Source organism: Pongo pygmaeus, chromosome 1 (genome assembly GCF_028885625.2).
Source record: "Pongo pygmaeus isolate AG05252 chromosome 1, NHGRI_mPonPyg2-v2.0_pri, whole genome shotgun sequence".
NCBI lineage: Eukaryota > Metazoa > Chordata > Mammalia > Primates > Hominidae > Pongo > Pongo pygmaeus.
The window spans coordinates 155,967,567-155,988,306 of NC_072373.2; the positions used below are offsets into that span (position 1 = coordinate 155,967,567).

Consider the following 20,740-nt stretch of genomic DNA (forward strand, 5'->3'; position numbering starts at 1 on the left):
AAATGCTGGCCAATCAGGTTCAACTTGGGAAACACTGAAGTGCTGTTCTAGTATCCAGAGCTCCTCTTGGGATTAGCCAATTAAGGCTGTCTTTGGGATTGCATCTCAGCTTCACTTTCTTCTTCTCTGTTTTGCTCTCTCCCCTTCCTTGTATAAGTATTAATCCCACAGGCCCTCCTTAAAAATATTTTGCATTCTAAAGTACATCTCAGATTCTGGTTTTCAGGAAATCCAACCCACAGTCATTATCTAATCCTGTTACTGGTGGAGAGTGACCAGGTTCTTGGCACTTTGAACAAAGAATTGGACAAAACACACAAAGCGAAGAAAGAATGAAGAACTTTATTCAGAATGAAAGTACACTCTACAGTGTGGGAGTGGGCCTGAGCATAGGGGCTCAAGGACACCGTTACAGAATTTGTGGGGGTTTAAATACCCTCTAGAGATTTCCACTGGTTACTTGGTGTATGCCATATGTCAATGGAGAGGATGAAGTAAAGTTACAAAGTCATTTACTCTGCATACACCCTACGAAAAGGATACTTCCTGTCATAACTTAAGTGTGAATCGGCCTTATGTTCCCTGCCTCCAGGCTCTATTTTCCTGACTCAATCCTACCTCTTATCTAAAATAAGAACTTCTTGAGAAAACTCTTGCTAAATTGTCTTTTAGACTTTTTGCTTAAGCCTATTATCTCATAAGAAAATGTACTCTATTATTGGAAAAAATTCTTTATAATGTTGTATATAAATTTTCTTCCTTGTAGCATCTGGAAAAATATAAAAATCAACTTCATAATCCTGCTGGCTTCCTTATTAATTAAATCCTGACCCATGTTCACAATTTATGGATTCATATTTTAACAATTTGAGAGTTACATTTTGATAATGAGAAACACAGATTTGAGAATTGATAACACATAGATGCTATGCGAATGGATGGTATTCCAAAGGAGTGAATGTGGATAGAGAAATTCAAACACAAATATCTGTGACCTTCTAGTGATATGAGGTGAGGAAGATGAGGAGAAATCAGTTAAAGAGACTTAAAAAGCGTGACCAATAAGTTAGAAAAAGAACCAGTAATGTGGGGTTCCTTGCATCCAGGTAAAGAATGCAAGTCAAAGAAGTAATCAATTGATATAAATGCTGTTTAAAGGGCAAGAAGATGAGACCAGGAATGACCCCTGGATTTAGCAAAGTCGAGAGTGCTGGAAATCTTCAGAAGAACAAATTTAATGGAGTAGTGGTGATGGAGAGGGGTGCTAAAAGCCTGAATTGGGTTGAAGAGTAAATAGGAAGATGGGAACTGAAGAATGGAAGAACAGACAATGTATTCTAAAAATTTTAGTGTAAAAGGAGCAAGGAAATAAAGTAACACCTGAACGAAGTGTAGTGAAGGGTTTTTTTTTAAATTGGAAAAATCACAGAATATTTGTGTGCTGATGAGAATAATCCATTAAAGGAAGAAAACTAATGGCACAAGAGAAAGAAGAGATAAATGCTATATGTCTACAATGTAAACAATGTGTGCATATCTCATAAGGGGATGGAAGAAGTTGATCTGAGGACGAGAAAAAAAGTTAAGACATAATTTTGGATTATAAAAAAAAATAGCTAGTGAAGAAAGTCTTGGTGATGAAGATGTCAAAGGATTTCTAAGAACAACTATTACTTAATGTTGTGCTCTGATATGTATCCTTCTCTTTCCTTCCAGCACCTTCCTCCCTAGCTCCAATGATTCAGAGAAATTTGCTACACATAAAATTTGGTGAGAAGGCCTTTTTCTATGGAGGATATGGTGATGCCCTAATTGCGGGAAAGAGGAAAAGTTTGAGACTCACATAGTGAAAAACAGGCGCTCAGCTCATAGAATTGTGAGAAAATCACATGCAAGCCCAAACAGAACTAACTCACCAGAAATGGAAGCTTACAGTCCAAAGTAATTGTGGAGATATATGATCTTCAGGAATTTCACAGATATTTGAGAGAAGTTTTTGACATCTCTGGGGTTTAGAATAGAGGTTCAACTAATGTTGCCTACATCTAAAGGGAAAGCAAATTTCCAGCTGACATCTGATTACACATAGCAAATATGAAAAAGGTAAAAAAACAACAATGTGGGTGGTAAAGAGATTGCAGACTATCACCAGGCAAAACTTCATGGAGAAAATAAAGTGCAGAATGTTAGAAAGTAGTATGAATCTTTGTCCTAAAAGGTAGTCTTCAGGGGAGCAAAATGGGATACAAAAATAGTACCAAATTAGTGAAGTAAGGTTGAGATGGCTACAGTATTCCTTTTTCTTTCAATGCCTCATACACCCCAATGCCAATCTTTTAAATCTTTCCTTTGCAGGCTTTCTGCAACTTTGCCTTCACGTGCAATTATAAAAGTCAGATCATTGTTATTACTGCACACAATAAGGCATTGTGGCATGTAAAAAAAAAAAAAAAAAAAAAAACTACTGCATTAGTCTAGAAAACAGTGGTAGCTCAACAAGTTGAGAGAGGTAGATGGATTTTGGTTGTGTTTTTCATATATAGACTTCACTTGTTGAAAACAGGATGAAAAGGATGAGGGGAAGTACCTGAAGAGTCATGGTAAATTTCCAGGTTTTTTCCTTGAGCAATTTGGTGAATGGCTGTGTCATTTATCTAGATGAAAAAGATTATCTTAATTGATAGAAGATTAGAGCTCTCCAAATAGAGATGCCTATGTATTTTTTTTCCAGTAAGGGAGGGATACGAAGCAGGGAGGTACATATCTGAATCTGGAATTCAGTGTTGGGTATAATGGCTAGTACAACTTCGGTTTCATTGTAGATGAAACTAGGCTGACTATATCCTGATGAAATAATATGGCTAAGAGAAGTATTGTTTTTGTTTTTGCTTATTTTTATGTCATGGAAAATTCCAGCACGTTTGTAGTCTAGAGATACATACTCAAAGACACTAGAAACATGGCTAATTTTGTAAATTGCTTCTTCTCACTGAACTCATGGTAAATATTTCTTTTGTATTGAAGAATCAGCTGTTGCAACAAGTAAAAAAGAATTACTCGACAACTTTTTCCTTCCTTCCTCATAGGCTAGCTTCCATAGACAGCTCTTTATTTGACTGGATAATGCTTAATTAGAAGCTCTATCAACTTCAACCAGTCATGAGTGATCTTTCTTATTCAATTTCATTAAAGATTGATCCCAGTGATATATAATTAGTGCATTTTTAATTTATGACTTTGTCAGTGTGCCTGCACATTTAAAATCTGCACCTGGGCCACCTGATATAATCATAATTATTTCTTTGTGTAGTCCCAAGTTTTCTAGTTCTAGAAATATTTGAAACTTCTCTAAAGTACAGCATATTGATGGACATCATTTACTTTCTCAAACCCCAAGGCTAAAAATAATAAGAAAGAAACCACTCACGTAAAACTTCATTAAGCAGTGCAACATTTCTAAACCTGCAAATGAACACTTACTTGATTTCTACATAGTTGTATTTTAAAAGATTTTTTTGCCTCAAGATGTAAATGCTTTAATTCTATTCTGGGCGATGTGACACTCTCCTACAAGGAAGTGGTAAATTAAAACTCACTTGAACCATCTGAATGTGCTGCAGAGAAAAGAGTGGATACTGGTAAGAAAAGAAATTAAAAAAAATCATTCACATGTGCAGATTACTTAGCTACGATGTGTTGGTTGTAACAAAGATTTTAAAAAGCATTTAAGGAGGCTGGAGATTCAACAAGCATATCAGTAACACATCATAAGCCAGTGGCCAAAGAATATAGACAGTTTAGTTTAGATTGTTTCAGAAATGCACTGAAGCACAATTGAAGGAGTGTAATTCTGGCACAGATAGCTAGGAAATGACACTAGCAGATGGATTGCACTAGTCTACAGCAATCAGAAATGAATTGCTCTGTGTGAATGGTTGAAATTTATATGTGTGATGGCTAAGAGATCCCTGCAGCCAGAGGCTTCAAAAAGATAGACTTTTTGTCCAAGCAGCCCAAAATAAAATGTTAACTCTGTTAGTATCAATCAGTTACTTGCATGCACAATAATACTCTTGGGATGAACATCTTTAGACATAAGTGTCAACAATCAAGCTGATGTGCAGGTAGTTGATAACAGTGACTCATTTACAGGCATCTTCCCTCCACACCTCCAATCCTCCAAGTAGCAATACAGTAGGAAAATCAGCAGCTTTTATTATTCCATTTCCCCAAATATTAACCTGACCTAAAGTTGTTATCTACTAAACTACAGCCAAATTGGCAAGTTTGAATGATGTGGCAAGTTTGGTTTGTTGTGGCTCACGTAGACAGCTCTTCCAGGGACAGAACTAGTATTCTTCAACCAAACTGGTATGACTAGACTTTCTTTACATATTAAAAAAACCTAAGCAGAAGTTTCTGTATATACAGATAAATGGGAGCATGAAAAATGCTATTATGTTACAGAATTTGGCATACTGGTATTGGAGGAAGGAAAATATGACAAAGTTAAATGCAAGGAATGTTAATAATTTTACTAAGTATTAGAATTGTGTTCCTCAACCTCAATAGAAATAGGCTTTGTCTAAAAATTTTAGAGGCACAGAAGACTCAAGTTAACTAGATGTATGGTTGCTATTATTTTTCTTGCACTAAGCAAATTAAAAAGGTTTTTAACAATTTAGTCCTTGACACAGATGAAGACTTGATTTAGATGAACAAGAAAAAGAGCATTTGAAATCCTTTAGCTTGTTTTGAGCTACTAATGAGTTTTCACTTCTCTCCATTGTAACTCTGCTAGGCTAGACTGAGGTGCCTTAATCCTGAGCCGCCAAGGTGCTCAAGTCCAGACGGCCTCATGATGTATGTAAACAGCAACTCTGATTTTGTGTATTTCACTTAACAGCTATATGTGACAGAAGGCGGTTTTGATTTTGGCTTTATTGCTGAATTTGGTAATCTTAACATTAGGAGTACTATGTAGCTACAGAAGATGACCAGATCATCACAGGTTATGGGAATTAATCCTAGATTCATGCCATCAAACTTTTGACAATTTCAGAGTATCACTTGGATTTTTAAAGCTTTATTTCAATCAGTACACACTGATACATATCCTTTATTTCTGCTTTGCTTAGAGAATAAATGCCTAAGGTAAAAGATTATTGTCAAATGTTGAATTTTTCCCATGCCCTTGATAGTTATTAAATCATCAATAAGTTTATGGATTACGTTACAAATAGCAGGCTTTTACACACCTGAGTATATGATGTAAGTGCCATGATTTTATAAAAATAAAAATTATAAAATGAGACAAAATGTTTAATTTCAAACTTATCCATGTAGGTCTTATTTTTCTACTGCTGACAAAACTCAGAAAAAAAATTATCTTTATTGGGAGACTAAATGAAAAGCCTGAAAAATTAAGATTGTCACAAAATTTAGTCACTTCTTATCAAAAATACACTTCTCCTCTATCATCATGTACACTACATTATTCAGGGATTAAATTTAGGAGTGACTTACTTTTTTTTTTTTTTTTTTTTTTTTTGCCTAGATCCTGTTATTAAAACACATACTTAGGTTAGAATCATTCCTAATTCATCTTTTTTTCTCCACATTTAGACACCCCAGAAAACAGAATGTGCCTTACAAACGATAGTATAATAGCTATTAGCCAGGCAGCAACAGTCATGGAGTTGTTACTTGCTCACATATGAACTTGGTCATATCTGTGTATATGACTGTTACTTCAGTTGAATTAGGTACATTATTGGTGGTACGTTTGTGCTACTACACACCAAGCAATACATCTCAAAGCAAGAGACATTGATAAGTCCTTTCAACAGAACCATTTCAAAAAAACTAGAATCTATGCATTGTGCAGGATTATGATTAAAATTCAGATTAGGTAAAATATAGTATTGAGCACTTAATAAACATATAACATCCTCTGAACGCTCTATAAGTAGATAAATGTTAAACAACAGCTACCATATATTTTCTTTAAAAAGAATCTTGAAAAAGAAAAAATAAACACACAAATACCACAATTGAGGGCTTCAGACAAGTCACTTCTGGTTTACCAAACAATAATTTTCATATTAACATGTTAATATAACATCAATTTGTGAGAAATCTCTTTCTGACTTTGAATAGAATCACAGGTCCGATCTTCTAAGGACCTGTGATTAAACTGAAACAAAAGTGAAACTGAGTTTTGTCAAATAGAAGGGTATCAAAACTTGCAGGAGTGTGGGTCTGCAGCTGGGTAAAAAAAATCCAGACATAAGTGTGGTAGAGCACTCAGGAAATGCAGCCTTACCAATAACTCTGAAAGCACAGAAGATGGTACTAGGTGGACATATGCATATCAACAGCTCTGAAAGTGCTGAAGAGTTTAAATGTGAAGCTGTAGAAATTTCTTGATGATATCTCAATATTTTACTTTTTTGTTATATGTATATGCAAGAGGGTTAAATAAAAATCTGTATTTAAAAACATCTAAAAGAGATCTCCAATAAGTATGAAAATTTCAAGTAACAAAAAAAGCATTGTGTCATGTTTTATTGTGTTTTTCTTAATGGAACATAAAATAATGGTGATTCTTATAACTGATGGCACTTCAGATTTGGTAAAACTACAATTTTGAACATTTAATGGATGACAAAGACATAACATCCTCTGAAAAATCTGCAAGTAAATCAATCATTTTTAAACAATAGCTACCATATATTTGTATCTTCTCCTTGGGAAAAACTTTGGAAAACAAAACACGCACAAAACTATTATAACTGAGGGTTGTGGACAAGTTACTTCTAGTTTACCAATTTTTATATTGACATAAAGTAGCACAGACTAGTTATTTCATTTAAAAAAACACACTGACAAATCTTTTCTCTATTACACTTATCAGACTTTTCACTTACATGCTTATACCAATATAGAAAAACATAACTTGAGATTCTAGCCAATTTTTATTTTCTTGAAACTGTTTATCATCTGTGTATTATCTCAGTTTTTCCATTTTCCTGCCTGCTTCTTGATGTCTGCATTTGGGCCAATTATTGTTCCTCAGCATCACCAGCATGTAGACAAAAAATAAGATGAAAAGTAAAGGCAGTTCATTTGGTAATTTAAGTTTTGTTAGAAGGACTGATAGGAGATAATGCAAGTAATGTCTATAGTGAAATTATATGATTATTGATGAATCTCAATTATTACTACCACTTTCCCCACAGATAAATGAGTTTTGTGTGCATATGTGTGTTTTCCTATGGAATGGAACATAAAAGAAAATTTTAAAGATACACAAACACATGTTCAAGTGTATAATACATATGTACTTTTAGTTTCATTTTGATAAAATTAATGAGATACAAATTTTATCATCAATTTCAGAGGTCTTTGTATCTAGTTCTTTATCAACTAAAATAATCACAATATATCGGGCACTGAGTGAATCTGTCAGCTATGGATTTGTTTCTGAAAAAGTATTTCTACAGTATTCCTACACTACTCTGAAGACCCTACAGTATGCCATTTTTATTATTCAAAACAGAATTACAGTTGAGGAGAGAAGTGCCAGTGAATACTTAGAACTTCACTGGATCAAAAGTCTCAAAAAAGATGGAAAAATTCCAAAGGTATGCTTAGAAAATTACCTTTAAAACTAATTATGTGAAAAAACAATGCTCCACAAATCAATCATTATTAAAAACAAAAATACTGATACACATCCAAAATAGTATCTCTTTTCTCAACTTAGTCTTGAAATATTTTTCATCAAAATGATTTATATGTAATTTTGCGCTATTAATATTACGCTACAGCAATTATGTTAATACAGTTTTCATTAACTGAGTTCAGTGAAACAGCCTACAGAAAATACCTATCTCTGGAATGTTACTCAAAAAGGCAAAGTGTACAATATTTAAAATATCTCTAAATCAAATTGCTTTTTAAACTGATTTCTAGAAATATTTGTTCCCTGTAAGTTATCATATCTTCTACATCTTTGTAGATAAGCATTTCTTCAATGGACAGCAACTTATAGCTATTCAGGCTGAATGCTGACTTGTTCTTAACAGCATTTAACATCTTTAGGGATGTTGTAACTGAGTCACTCAAAGAAGAACAAACTGGGAAAATGCGTGCAGTCCACAAACTCAGACATGTCTTGTTACCAGAGAACAGTTCCTCTGTAACTTTAAGATTCCAAACATCTAAGCATGACAGGAAACAGACTCCAAAGAATTGAAGTAACTTTATATCTGACAATGTTTTCACACTCTTTTTCAAGTTGTCTTGCACTCCAAATGCCATAGTTGCATACTTTAAGTATCTATTCATCTTTAAGCTTAAGGAACACACAAAAGAATGTGCGGGGAGGACAGCTTTTGTTAGGACGTAAGAACCACTAATAATGCAGTTTTCCCCAACTGTAACATCAGGCCCCAATCTGGAATACTCCACAACTGAGCCAGGTGCCACAGAACATCTTGAATCCAGTATGCTTTGAATGATACAGGATGTTTTGCCAGAGCATTCTGGTATATCTGGAAAGATACTAAAAGTTATGGACTGTAAGCCGAGCTCTGACTTTAAACTGTTATCTGAGGTAAAGTAAAACAAATATTCTTCGGTTGTTCCAATGTGATAAAATTTGGAGTTATTAAGAACAACAACATTTAGTGATGTTCCTTTAAGAAGATGAAATATTCTCTGCCTCATTTCTACCAACTCTGACTCTTCTTTAATGACATTTGATGTGTTTCTGGTGTACTCCACACTTGCTCCAGGTCCCAAAGCCTGCAGAAAGTCACCATAGGCATCTATTTCACAGCTCAGTGTGCCTACTTTTTCATAAAAAGCAAGTAACATTTTTGCTGATTTATGATCCATATAAAATAGGCTATCTGTGTAGACATAGTCAGAGTCTAATTTAAGATCGGCAATGTCACCCCTAGCAAAGTCCTGTTGACAAAAATTTCCAGGTCTACAAACAGCATTAAATTGATACATCTTTTCTATGCTGGGCTTATGAAGGAAACGATGGCAAGACCTGTATTCAAGGTCTCTATGTTTTAAATCATCAAAAGGATCTAAGACAAATACTCCATGTGTGGTACCTATAGTCAAACTAGAAGGATGAGCTAAAGCAGTAAAGCCAGGTTTGTCAAACCTAATAAACTCAAATTCTCCAATACTATAAAGTTCAATATCATCTGCACAGGTAACCAGAATTCCAGGATTCATATTTAAGGGGAAATCAATGTACATGGCTAGTTTTAATTCTAGCATCTGATAAATGGGGTTACCAAGAGGTAAAGCAGTGAAAATTTTTCCCAGAGCACTTGCATTTGGAAGTCGTTGACTGTAGCCACCTATAAAATTAAAACGAAATAACCATTTAAAAATGCAGTATTATTTATAAAATTTTCAAAACCCCGGGGTTTTATGACCCATAAGTTACAAATCAAAATATCTTAAAAGATATTTAATATATACCACTTGTTACTGCAAATCAGGAAAGAATAATGAAATCCAGATTAAAAATTCGAAGAGAAATTCTCTTGTTGCCATTTGATATAAGACAATTTTAAAAACTGTAGGTCAGGAAAAAATTTAAATATACTGTAGAATCTGTGAAATGTTTTGAATTACATGTATAACAAATAAGAAGGACCACGGCCCAAAACATGATGTTGCATCTACATTTGTTTTTTTTTTTTTCTGAGATGAAGTCTTACTGTCACCCAGGCTGGAGTGCAGTGGCGCGCGATCTTGGCTCACCGCAACCTCCGTGTCCCAGGTTCAAGCGATTCTCCTGCCTCAGCCTCCCGAGTAGCTGGGATTACAGGCGCCTGCCACCACGCCTGGATAATTTTTGTATTTTTAGTAGAGACGAAGTTTCACCATGTTGGCCAGGCTGGTCTCAAACTCCTGACCTCAGGTGATTCACCCAACTCGGCCTCCCAAAGTGCTGGGATTACAGGCCTGAGCCACCGCACCCAGCCTGTATCTACATTTTAAACAACACATTTCAACTATGTTTAGACTTCTAATTAAGAATCTACTTCACAGAAGGCCGGGCGCGGTGGCTCAAGCCTGTAATCCCAACACTTTGGGAGGCCGAGGTGGGCGGATCACGAGGTCAGGAGATCAAGACCATCCTGGCTAACACGGTGAAACCCCATCTCTACTAAAAATACAAAAAATTAGTGGGCATGGTGGTGGGCGCCTGTGGTCCCAGCTACTCTGGAGGCTGAGGCAGGAAAATGGCGTGAACCCGGGAGGCGAAGCTTGCAGCAGTGAGCGGAGATCGTGCCACTGAACTCCAGCCTGGGCGACAGAGCCAGACTCCGTCTCAAAAAAAAAAAAAAAAAATCTACTTCACAGAAAATAAAAGTTATAGAAAACTAATATACTAATGCTAAAATACTTGCTTCTTTACAACATTTCGCTCAATGATGGACAGCATATACATAGGTTGTCCCATAAGATCATAATGGAGCTGAAAAATTCCTATCACCTAGTGATGTTGGAGCCATTGTAAAGTCCTAGCACAACGCACCACTCAAGTGTTTGTGGTGATGCTGGTATAAACAAACCTACTGTGCTGCCAGTTTACTAAACTACAGAACACACAATTATGTATAGTATATAATAATTGGTAATAAATGACTATTTTACTGGTTTATGTATTTACTATACTATACTATACTATACTTTTCATTGTTATTTTAGAATAAATTCATATGATACATATAAAAAAAAGTTAAGCATAAAATGGCCTCAGTCAGGTCCTTCAGAAGGTATTTCAGAAGGCAGCATTGTTATCATAGGAGATGACAGCTCCTGAACTTCAGTAGGACTATAGAGGTCGTAGACACTGATACTGATGATCCTGACCCAGTATAGGCCTAAGCTAATATGTTTGTGTCTTCATTTCTAACCAAAAGATTTAAAAAGTAAAAATAAAAACAACAAAATAAACCCTAAGGATATAAAGAAAATATTTTTGTACAGCTGTACAGTGTTTGTGTTAAAGCTGAGTGTTATTACAAGAGAGTCAAAAAAATTAAGTTTATAAAGTAAAAATGTTATAGTAAGCTAAGGTTAATTTATTACTGAACATCAATAATACCCATAAAGCACTTGGCACCACACAGTACATTGTTCAACAAAGGAGAGCCAATAAATTTCTGTTTTTTTCTGTTTTCAAAGAGCAGCCAATAGTAAAGTTTAGCACTAAGAATTATCTATTTCCAAAAAATAAAAATAAAAAAAATTATCTAACTATGCATTTCCTGGTATCTAATTTAATTTTTACTAAACTGATAATAATTATTTTCTTAAATAAAATTGTAAATTAGATTTTTTTACACATTTTTAGGCTTCAAACCAGAACTTGGATGCTTTACTTTGACATCATCTTTACAAAGAATCATTGTTTTGTATGTAAATCATAAGAATGAGAAAATGCCTTGGAAGTCATGTAGATGAACAATTCTAAAATACCTGTCCCTGGACTGGTGTCAGTTCATGACAGTTTTCATTAGCCCCTTAACATACACAGAAAAACAACAAAGGTTTTCATGTAACCAAAATCTTCACACAACTAAACGTATTCAATTTAAAAAGCTATTCTTTATTCTGAGACCATGTCCTTCCTACTCTTCTGTTTTAAAATGTCTTATTTTGTGTGTGTGATTTCTCTTTTATATATTTACTTGTCCACTCTGTATCTTGTCACATTTTCCTTTTATTTTTAAGCAATGTGGCCTCTGGCTACCAATAATCACACAAAAATGCAAGATAAAAAGTACTGGCAAAAGTCTAGTAATGACAGTGTTAAACCACCCTTCTCTCAAAGCAAGAATCCCCATTAAGGGGGAAAGAGTGTTAGGAAAAATAGCTAATGCATGCTGGCTTAATACCTAGGTGACGGGTTGATAGGTGCAGTAACCAACCATGGCACATGTTTACCTATGTAACAAACCTGCACATGGACCCTGGAACTTAAAATACAAATTAAAATTAAAAGAAAAATCCCCACTAAAGTATTCCCGAGAACTATTCATATTTGAATGAGTTGTCTTAGGAAAATAATTTTCTATATACATACCCAAAACAAAACAATATTCATAAAAGGTTGACGATATACGTGATCTACAATTTTACAAGTAAAATTTGTGAAAATCACTATACTACTTACAACCTAAAAAAAGTCATGAAAATCATAAAATTTTTGTTTTCAAAGCAGAATAACTTCAAAGATTCTTTTAAAAAAGAAGGAAAGTGTTTGCAAGAAAGAAAAAAGTCTCTAAAGTATTAAAGGTGGAAGACTAAAAAGAAAATGTAAATTAGTAAAGTATAACGTTACCAGAGTGAATTAATAAGATGGTAAAAGAATTCCATTTATCTCCATATAGCTTTTCCAAACATTGAAGGGCACAAAGTGTTGATCCTCCATTTCCTTAAAAACAAAGTTAAAAAAGCACAATTTATTTAATAGAAACCTACTAAAACTTTGTCATGACGGTAAATTTAGGTGTTATATAACCTTAAGGATTTGCCTTTCAGGAATAATTAAATAGATGGACATCAAAGGTATTGGCAATAGAACAAAATTAAAAACATCTCATAGCAAACAACCAATCAATAAATTAGCAATGAAACCCAGACAACAACCCTCAGTAATAAATGATGAGGTAATATTCTCCCCAAAATAGTAATTATAAGAAAGAAGAAATAATAAATTACACAATCTGTAACACTAGAAGACTGATAAATATAAACATTCATACAGAGTTACAAATCACAAAGCCCATTTAAATAATTCTCCCAAATGACACAATCAAAAACACAAGTTAGAGTTCCTTTCGAAAAAAGATTTTTAGAACTTAGATTCCCCCAAAAAAATCTTAAATATAACTACCACACTAGTTATCTTGGGCCAGTTACTTAACTCTGAGTACCTCAGATTCTCATCTATGGAAATAATATCACGCCTGTAATCCCAGCACTTTGGGAGGCCGAGGCAGGTGGATCACGAGGTCAGGAGATAGAGACCATCCTGGCTAACACGGTGAAACCCCGTCTCTACTAAAAAATACAAAAAAAAAATTAGCCAGGCGTGGTGGCAGTCACCTGTAGTCCCAGCTACTCGGGAGGCTGAGGCAGGAGAATGGCGTGAACCTGGGAGGCGGAGCTTGCAGTGAGCTAAGATCGTGCCACTGCACTCCAGCCTGGGCAACAGAGCAAGACTCCTTCTCAAAAAAAAAAAAAGAAATAGTAACAGTACTGACCTCATAGTTGTAAGGATTAAAATAATGCTGGCTAATTAGAATAATGCTAATGTCATATTAATGTCATATACAGATATCCTATCTCTGGTATCAAGGTGCTTCAACTTTAAGTATCACATAGAAAAGAGCCTTCAGAAAAACAGCATTTATTTCTATTTGCAATGGAAGGTCAAAGGGCAAAGTTGACCTAAACTAGGGTTTTCAAATATATGTATTATCTTTAAGCCATGCAACAGTGTTCTTTTGCATTCTGCATTATGTCCCCAAAAGGTCAAGAGTATTTTTTCCGACTAATTTGCTTTCTTCATGTAAATTGCTGGAGGAACTCCGGAGTGGAGAGGACCTCAAGGGTTCTACTGATAAGGTCCAAAGGAGTATTCCTATATGAATAGAGTGAATTTCATTAAAACTAATAAAATTATCTTTTAAGTAACATTCTGGAAGTTTTTCAAGGTAAGTTATAATGGGTAAGAACAGTTGCTATTCCTTTTATCTTTCTAAAAACAGTCAATTTATGTTCATATTTTAAAGTTTGTAAAGCTGTGGGTAGAGATATGCAGCTTATACACTGTAAGTCACAGAAACCTTTTCTTCAATGATTATTCTGCTTAGGACCTATATTATAAACTTGACCATAAAGCACGTACCAATTTTGGCTCCAGCAGGATCTACAAAAACGTGATATTGAACTCCAAGGGGTAACTCCTTTCTTTTCAGCTTTTCTGACAGCTGTTGGTTGTAAGCAAGTTCCTGTTTTTCATCAGCCGCTGTTATTGCAACTATGTCCCAGAATTCTCCAGGTGCTACAAGTTTGCCTATTTGGAAAAAGCAAGGAAATGACAACAAAAATTATCGGCATTTTCTAGTTGCCACAGGTTTGCCTATTTAGACAGATGAAAAAGAAGGTAACATCTATTACCATCTTCCAAAATGTATCTTTGGCTTTTGAAAGTTAGGGAATAATTAGTGGTGCATTAATATGATTCAAAATAGTTATAATGAGGACTGTTCATAAGTTCCTTTTTTTTCTTTTAGATCACTCCCTCCTTTTATGGTCTGCAATCCAATTTAATTATAAATTCTGAATGACATAATGTTTCTTGATTAAGAGAGCGACTTTTAACTTACCAAAGACTATTGCCTCAATTCTTCAATAAGAAGAGGAGACAAACATCTCCAGCTTTGCAAATCAATTCTTATGTATCAGGGACACTTAGTGTTAGGTGACTAACAAAGACACAACCCAAAGATCCCTTCTCTCAATGTTGCTGTTTATAAATGTGGGTACTTTATTTTCTATTACTTTAAGATGAACCATGAAAACTTACATAGGCTGTTAGAATATAACATAAGATTCTGGATAACAGAAGGTCCCAACTCTATGATGACATCTTTAAAAGACAGTCTGCACTTTTAGTAGACAGTTGGAATCTCCTTATTGATAAACAAAATGATTTAGCGTTTTAATTAGTTAACAAACAGAACTTGTCAGCTAGAATCTAATAGTCCTGAATGTTTTACTGTTATCCAAGAATTAGTCCCAGTATTTTTTAAGCAGTCACTGCAACATAAATATAACCACTTTTATTAGACAGTTGTACAGGGATTAAGTGGCATAGCCAATTTTTGATAACAAATTTCTTCCTTTTAATTTTTAATCCATAATTCCTCCATGTTCTGTTACTCCCTCAACAAACGTTTACATTACAGAAGTAGATGAACGTAATGTAAAGCGTGAAGTAGATAGGGGGCTGGCAGCTACTCCTAAAGGTCAAAATACTGTGCTTCATATCTTTTAGATTTAAAGTAACTTTTATTAATGAGCTAATCAATGCATAACTTCACTAGTCAGATTTTCTTTCTTCTTCTTCTTCCGCCCTCATTTTTAATATCTATACCACTAAGAATAAAGTAAGCAACAAGCATGTCAAGCAGGGACAGTGAAAAGAATAAAAAACTCAAAAGGATTATTAGCTAGCTACTCCTGGGGAGCGTCATAGGCCTGCATATGAGAAGTAAACGGGAAGTGACAGTCCAGCAAACCTCCTGGCACGCAAAAGCACCCTCCCACTGCATGGCCCAGGAGAACTCGGGTGCCTTGTCTGGTACCTCTCAGCTCGGAAAACCTCCGCAATTTTCGCTGGGTGGCTTCTCGCAGCGATACTTCCGGAGGGACCCCAGCAGCTGCCATAGCCCCACCTTCCCTGAGACCTCGCCGCACAGCACGCATGCGCCCTGGGGTGCGCCTCCGTCCAGTTGTTTCTGAACCGCCCCCTCCGTGCGTCGCTAACGTAACCACGCCCCCGGAGCGCCTTGGCTGGCGCCGGGAAAACCATGATGTGGAGAACTTGGGTGTTGTCTTGTTTCTCTAGCAACGGTCTCAGGAGCAGATGGCCACCCAGCAATTTGTCTGACTGTGTTGGGGCTGGGCCACTTGTCTCCAACTCATAAGGGCTTGCAGCCCTGTTGACCCGGTGAGTGGTTCAGGTTGGGTGACAAAATTGTTAGAACCGACCCGCTAAGGATAAGGCGAAACTACAATCTAGCTTCCCAACTTTCACATCAAAGGCGATTCGTCCTAACTGGTGGTTTGTTTCAGCCTGGAGCAGTTCCCCAGGATAGCCTGATAGAAGATCTCCGCCATCTTTCCTTTCCCCCGCCACCCCAGGTCATCTGGAGCCATCTGCCCCCAACCCTGGGTCATGATACATACACAGTCTGAATATTTAAAATCTCTGTTCTTTTTAGGAACCTTAAGTTTGTGGTTCCTAGAGAGTGAGCCACTCCACCCCTCTGTTTTTTCTTAGTAGGCTACACACGACAGCCTCTCAGATAGTGTCTTTGGAAGTTTATAAAATTCAGTCCGCGACCAGGCTCCAAATATTTTTGGTATTTTGGTTTCTTCTCTGTCATTGTTTTGTATATGCAGTTTAATCTAGAATGTTCAATAACATTCTTAGGAATAAGTCAGCCTTTTTAGGTGTATTTTGGGTAGCTATATAGAGGTGTTCCTGTTATAGAACACCAGGTTTCTTAGTTTAACAGACCACTTCATCTTTACACAGAAGAAAACTGAATCAGAGAATAGTGACTTAGTCAAGGTATCACAATTAGTAAGTAATAAAAGATTTAAGAAATATATTTCAATCCCAAACCCAGAACTTGTGCTATTTCACCATACCGTTTGATTTTTTGAGAAGATTTCTGTGTATCAACGTCTTCATTAGGTACGTAGACATTCAGGGCACCATAAACTCTTGTCATAAATTTACTTAGTTTTTCTTCTCGGGCTTGTTATACAATCGTGTTCTAATAGTGGAAGCATTTGGATAAAATGGCAGATTAGATTACTCTTTCATAGTTTTATCATTTAAAACTTTTCATTAATTAAAAAAAACAGTATCTTATTGAAGAACATTTAGAAAATACAGAGACTTGAGTGAAAGTAACCAAAGGAGAAAGTAGCGAGAGAAGGTCAGAGAGGGAACAAAGGGCCATAGAAAGAATTTTGGTTTTTACTCTTAAGGGAAACAAAGCCATTGCAGGGTTTTGAAGTGACTTGCCTTATGTTTAAAGAGATCACTCAGAGATATGAGAATAGATTATAATGGGGGATGAGGCAATGATAGAAGCAGGGAGACTTCTTTGGAGGCTACTGCAATATTGCAGGTGAGAGTTGGTGAAGGCTTGACCAGGATGGTAGGTAGCAGTGGGAATGGTGAGAAGTTGGTCAGATTCTGGCTATATTTTTAAGACAAAAACAATAAAATGTGCTGATGGAATTAATGGGTGTGGACTGTAAGAGAAAAAGAGGAGTCAAAATGACTGCCTTGGGATGGATTGGCCATCAATTAAGATGGGTAAGTTTCTGACTGAGGAAGGTTGTTGGGGTAATAGAGTCCAGAATTTGATTTTGGACATGTGGAATAAAGAGACATGTGTATGCAGTGAATATGTAATGGAAGTTTGTGTGTGTATGTGTCTGTATGCATTATACATACGAGTCTAGAATTCAGGAAAGAGGTCTGGGCTAGAGATACAATTTTGGGAATTGTCAGCAAGAAGATAGAATTAATTTTAACTGTGGAACTAGGTGAGGTCCCAAGGGAGTGAAGGTCAGTAGAGCCTATATGTTTGGGGTCTGTATATTCTAATAAGGTGAAATAAAGAAGGAAGAACTAACCAAATAAAAAATCCAGTGGTAACAATTGTGAGGAGACAAACAGAGTGATGTGTTAGATTCTATCATACAGAATATTAAATAGAGTATTTCTTGGATCTGGGATGGTATCATAAAGAATATTAGGGTATTTCTTGGATCTGGGAAGGATGGCCATAGAAATGGGATATTATTTTTTCTCAATATGACTATATCATGCAATCAAAATTTGCTGGAAATAAATATACCATATTATCAGCTATGGCTTCTGTTACCTTTTCTTTCTTTTCTCAAATTTTCATTAATATTAATTTTTAAGTAAAAAAAATTAAAAAATACTATATATATGAGTAGGAGTAAATTTCCGTGGCAGTTGATTGTTGGGGGCAAAAAAAGTTTAGGGATTTTATTTGAGTTCATATTCAGTATAATAAAACAGTGTGATATGACTGTTTAACATCTTAAGCTACCAGAGTATTATTTTACTAGAGAATTCGCCACAGAGTTTTTCCAGGTATTTATCAGAATATTATATTACCAGAGTAAAATACATCAATCCAGCCAAGCTGTAAGCCCATTAATTCTGCACAAATCAAACACACAGGAAATAATCTGTTTAGTTTTGGATTCTACATTTTTAAAAAGATGTTGAACATACTAGACTATAATAAATTGAAAAATTATATTCTGTGGAGGCATTTGGGCTTTTTATTTCTAGGAGGAGAGTAGAGAGTATCTGAAGAGCTGCCATAAAGAAGAATGAGATAGATTTTTTAAAACAACTTTATGGAAGTACAGATTTAGAACATTTTCATCCCCCCATTAAAATGTCTTCCAACCCATTTACAGTTAATGCCAGTTACATTTTTTTTTATTACTACAGGCATAACTGTGACTGTTGTGTGGAAATTATAGAGAAGCATGTTTTAATTTTCCCCCCTTCTTTATATGAGGAAGTTGAAGCCAAATGAATAGGGTCCTGGATTATATACTGTGGAGCTCATAGTGCATGCTGTGGTCAGGCCAAGCTAGGGCTGTACTTGTTTCCAGTCCGTGTGCTTCATGGCTCTGTTTAACCACTGTTTCCTCCTGTTACCCTTCCTGACATGCAACAAAAGCAAAAATTCTCTTTTTGCAGTTTGTTTTATTTCAATTTATTTACTCAGCTAGCCTGTTCTCAATTTATTTCTTAAATATATTTTTTTCTCACTATGCCCTGTTGGAGGAACCCTCACACCCCTCAACTTTCTGTAGTGCAGAGAAACATTCTCCCACCCCTGAACTTTTATTATACTTCCTCCCTTAGTATTTTGTAGATTTTTTTTCCAAATGGAGTTCCCCAGTAGTGTAATCATAATGTACTTTGTCCAAATACCAGGATGAAGTTTCGGGGAGGGGAAAGGGATAGGGAGAGGGCAAGTGGTTGAAGAATATAAATTAGTAGAGTCAAGAATTAAATTTTAATTAATGTAATACAATATTTATGACACTTAAGAGAAAGGTATTAATGGCTTAATTTTGGGAGATCCAAAATCTGTTCTATGAAAGCTAACCAAGGAATGTTTTGGGCTAGAAGAAATCTTTGTCGTGCTAATTTCTTTATTAAGAGGTTGTGATTTCTGTGCAGATTATTTTCTGTGAATGTTTTTATTAATTTTGGCTGTTTAATATCCCTCTTCTGGCTCAGCACCTTTTAGTTTTTTCAGGCTTATGCTTTTGCAGTCTCCAAGTTGGAATAAAAATAAAAATTGAAAAATGATGTCTCACAAAAGCTTTGTTTCTGAACAGAAGTATATAACCTTCTAAAATTTAAAAAGCCAATATATTTAAAGAAAAAAATGTTATAATTACAAATGAATTCTGATTCCTTATTCTGAATGACTTTTCATGTCATTTGAAAACATATAGAATATGCCATGAAAACATAATGTTTTGTGCTACCAAGGTTATTTATATTAAGTTATAAATGCACTATAGTCTGTGTTCATTTTCCGGGACACATGTACTAGTCTGACTGTTCTACTAGACTCTCCCCTTCTTAATTTTTAAAATGTATTTTTTCTGTGATATAAAATCATGACAATTCTTTTATATTTTTAGAGATAGGATTTTTATTTTTAGAGACAACCTTTCACCCAGGCTGGAGTGCAATGGCAGATCATAGCTCACTTGTGGACTCAAGCATTCTCTTGCCTTGGCCTCTCAAAGTTCTGGGATTATGCAGGCATGAGTCACTGCACCGGCCCATGGCAATTCTTTATTAAAACAGTCGTTACTTAACGAATCTGTTATCCAAATAAAAAGTATTTAAAAAATATAATTTCTTTATTTTGTTACTAGAGATGCACTTAATATGTTGCAGACATTCTAAACTAAAAATAAAGCTTGTAATCACAATATGTATAAAATATTACTGATTAGAATCCTTACAGTTAGATTTTCTAAAAACTAAAACTTTTTATTCTTTTTTTATGATTTGATTTTATATGCAGATAACAGCTGTTGTGATAATTCTGGAGTCTAGTATTCAGATTTCCATCTAATATTATAGTTCATGCTTATAAAATAAATTACTTTCATGTAGACCATCAAATCTAATATTTTAATATATTACTTAAAATAATGATGATCTGTCTTCCAAGTATCTAAAAGCTTCAGTGAATAAGTGTTAAGTCTAAAGGTAATTGGTACACTCAGCAAAGACTTTCTTTGAAAACTTTTTTCCCAATATTTATTATGTATCACATTTGGAAAAGAAATAAATATACAAAATACATAGTTTTTACTTCTTAATATTTAATTTAGATATTCATGAGTTATAACCTTGTATAGTTACACTTAATGGGTTTGCCATCAAAGTTGGGAGTAAAGATGAGATATAACTGATGTGCATTTTATTTTATAGACATGGTTTATATAGTGTGATTAAAATGTATGATAATTTTTAAATTAGTACTTTAGTTGATACAAACTAAGGGAAGGTTTACTGATAATGGTACTGATTTATTTTTAACTGCAGAATTTCTTTGAAACTGTAGTTGGAGCCTTGATACTTTCTGTAACGTGTTGCTATACTTAATTTGCCTTTGAACATTATATTATTATTTGAACTTGATAATTTACAAATGTGTATATACATTTCACAAAATAGTTATAAAGTTATCAAAGTCTAAAATGAACAAAAGTGACTAGATTCCTCCTCTATGTGCATATTTTAAATTTGCAACAAGTGGTAAGGGGCTTCTAACTTGGTAGAGGAGGAGATATC

General features: G+C 34.9%; 3 protein-coding genes across 7 annotated transcripts in view; 1 reads left to right on the plus strand and 2 right to left on the minus strand.

The window, feature by feature from the left end:
* The window catches only part of TNNI3K (TNNI3 interacting kinase), a 342,552-nt gene extending 328,549 nt beyond the window's left edge, over nt 1-14,003 (minus strand). The window contains exons 1-2 of the mRNA XM_054482207.2: nt 13,961-14,003; nt 12,389-12,481 (exon numbers count right to left, since the gene is read on the minus strand). The gene's annotated coding sequence lies outside the window, so the exon portion shown is untranslated. The remainder of the gene's footprint in view (nt 1-12,388; nt 12,482-13,960) is intronic.
* On the minus strand, nt 324-15,571 carry FPGT (fucose-1-phosphate guanylyltransferase). 2 transcript variants are annotated; one of them, XM_054482295.1, is made up of 4 exons: nt 15,423-15,571; nt 13,961-14,128; nt 12,389-12,481; nt 324-9,386 (listed from the first exon to the last, which is right to left on the minus strand). In XM_054482295.1, exons 1-4 carry the CDS (start codon nt 15,541-15,543, stop codon nt 7,945-7,947), a joined length of 1,824 nt encoding a protein of 607 aa, XP_054338270.1. In that variant the 5' UTR covers nt 15,544-15,571; the 3' UTR covers nt 324-7,944. The 2 variants fall into 2 exon arrangements, with proteins under 2 accessions (XP_054338270.1, XP_054338277.2); XM_054482302.2 differs by having other exon boundaries at nt 8,403-8,569; nt 15,423-15,557.
* Nucleotides 15,557-20,740, plus strand: part of LRRIQ3 (leucine rich repeats and IQ motif containing 3) — a 175,969-nt gene continuing 170,785 nt past the window's right edge. For 2 of the 4 annotated variants that reach the window (XM_054482286.1, XM_054482274.1), the window contains exon 1: nt 15,622-15,787. The gene's annotated coding sequence lies outside the window, so the exon portion shown is untranslated. Of the gene's footprint in view, nt 15,788-20,740 lie in introns of all 4 variants that reach the window. The other 2 variants (XM_054482267.1, XM_054482280.1) reach the window with 2 other exon arrangements.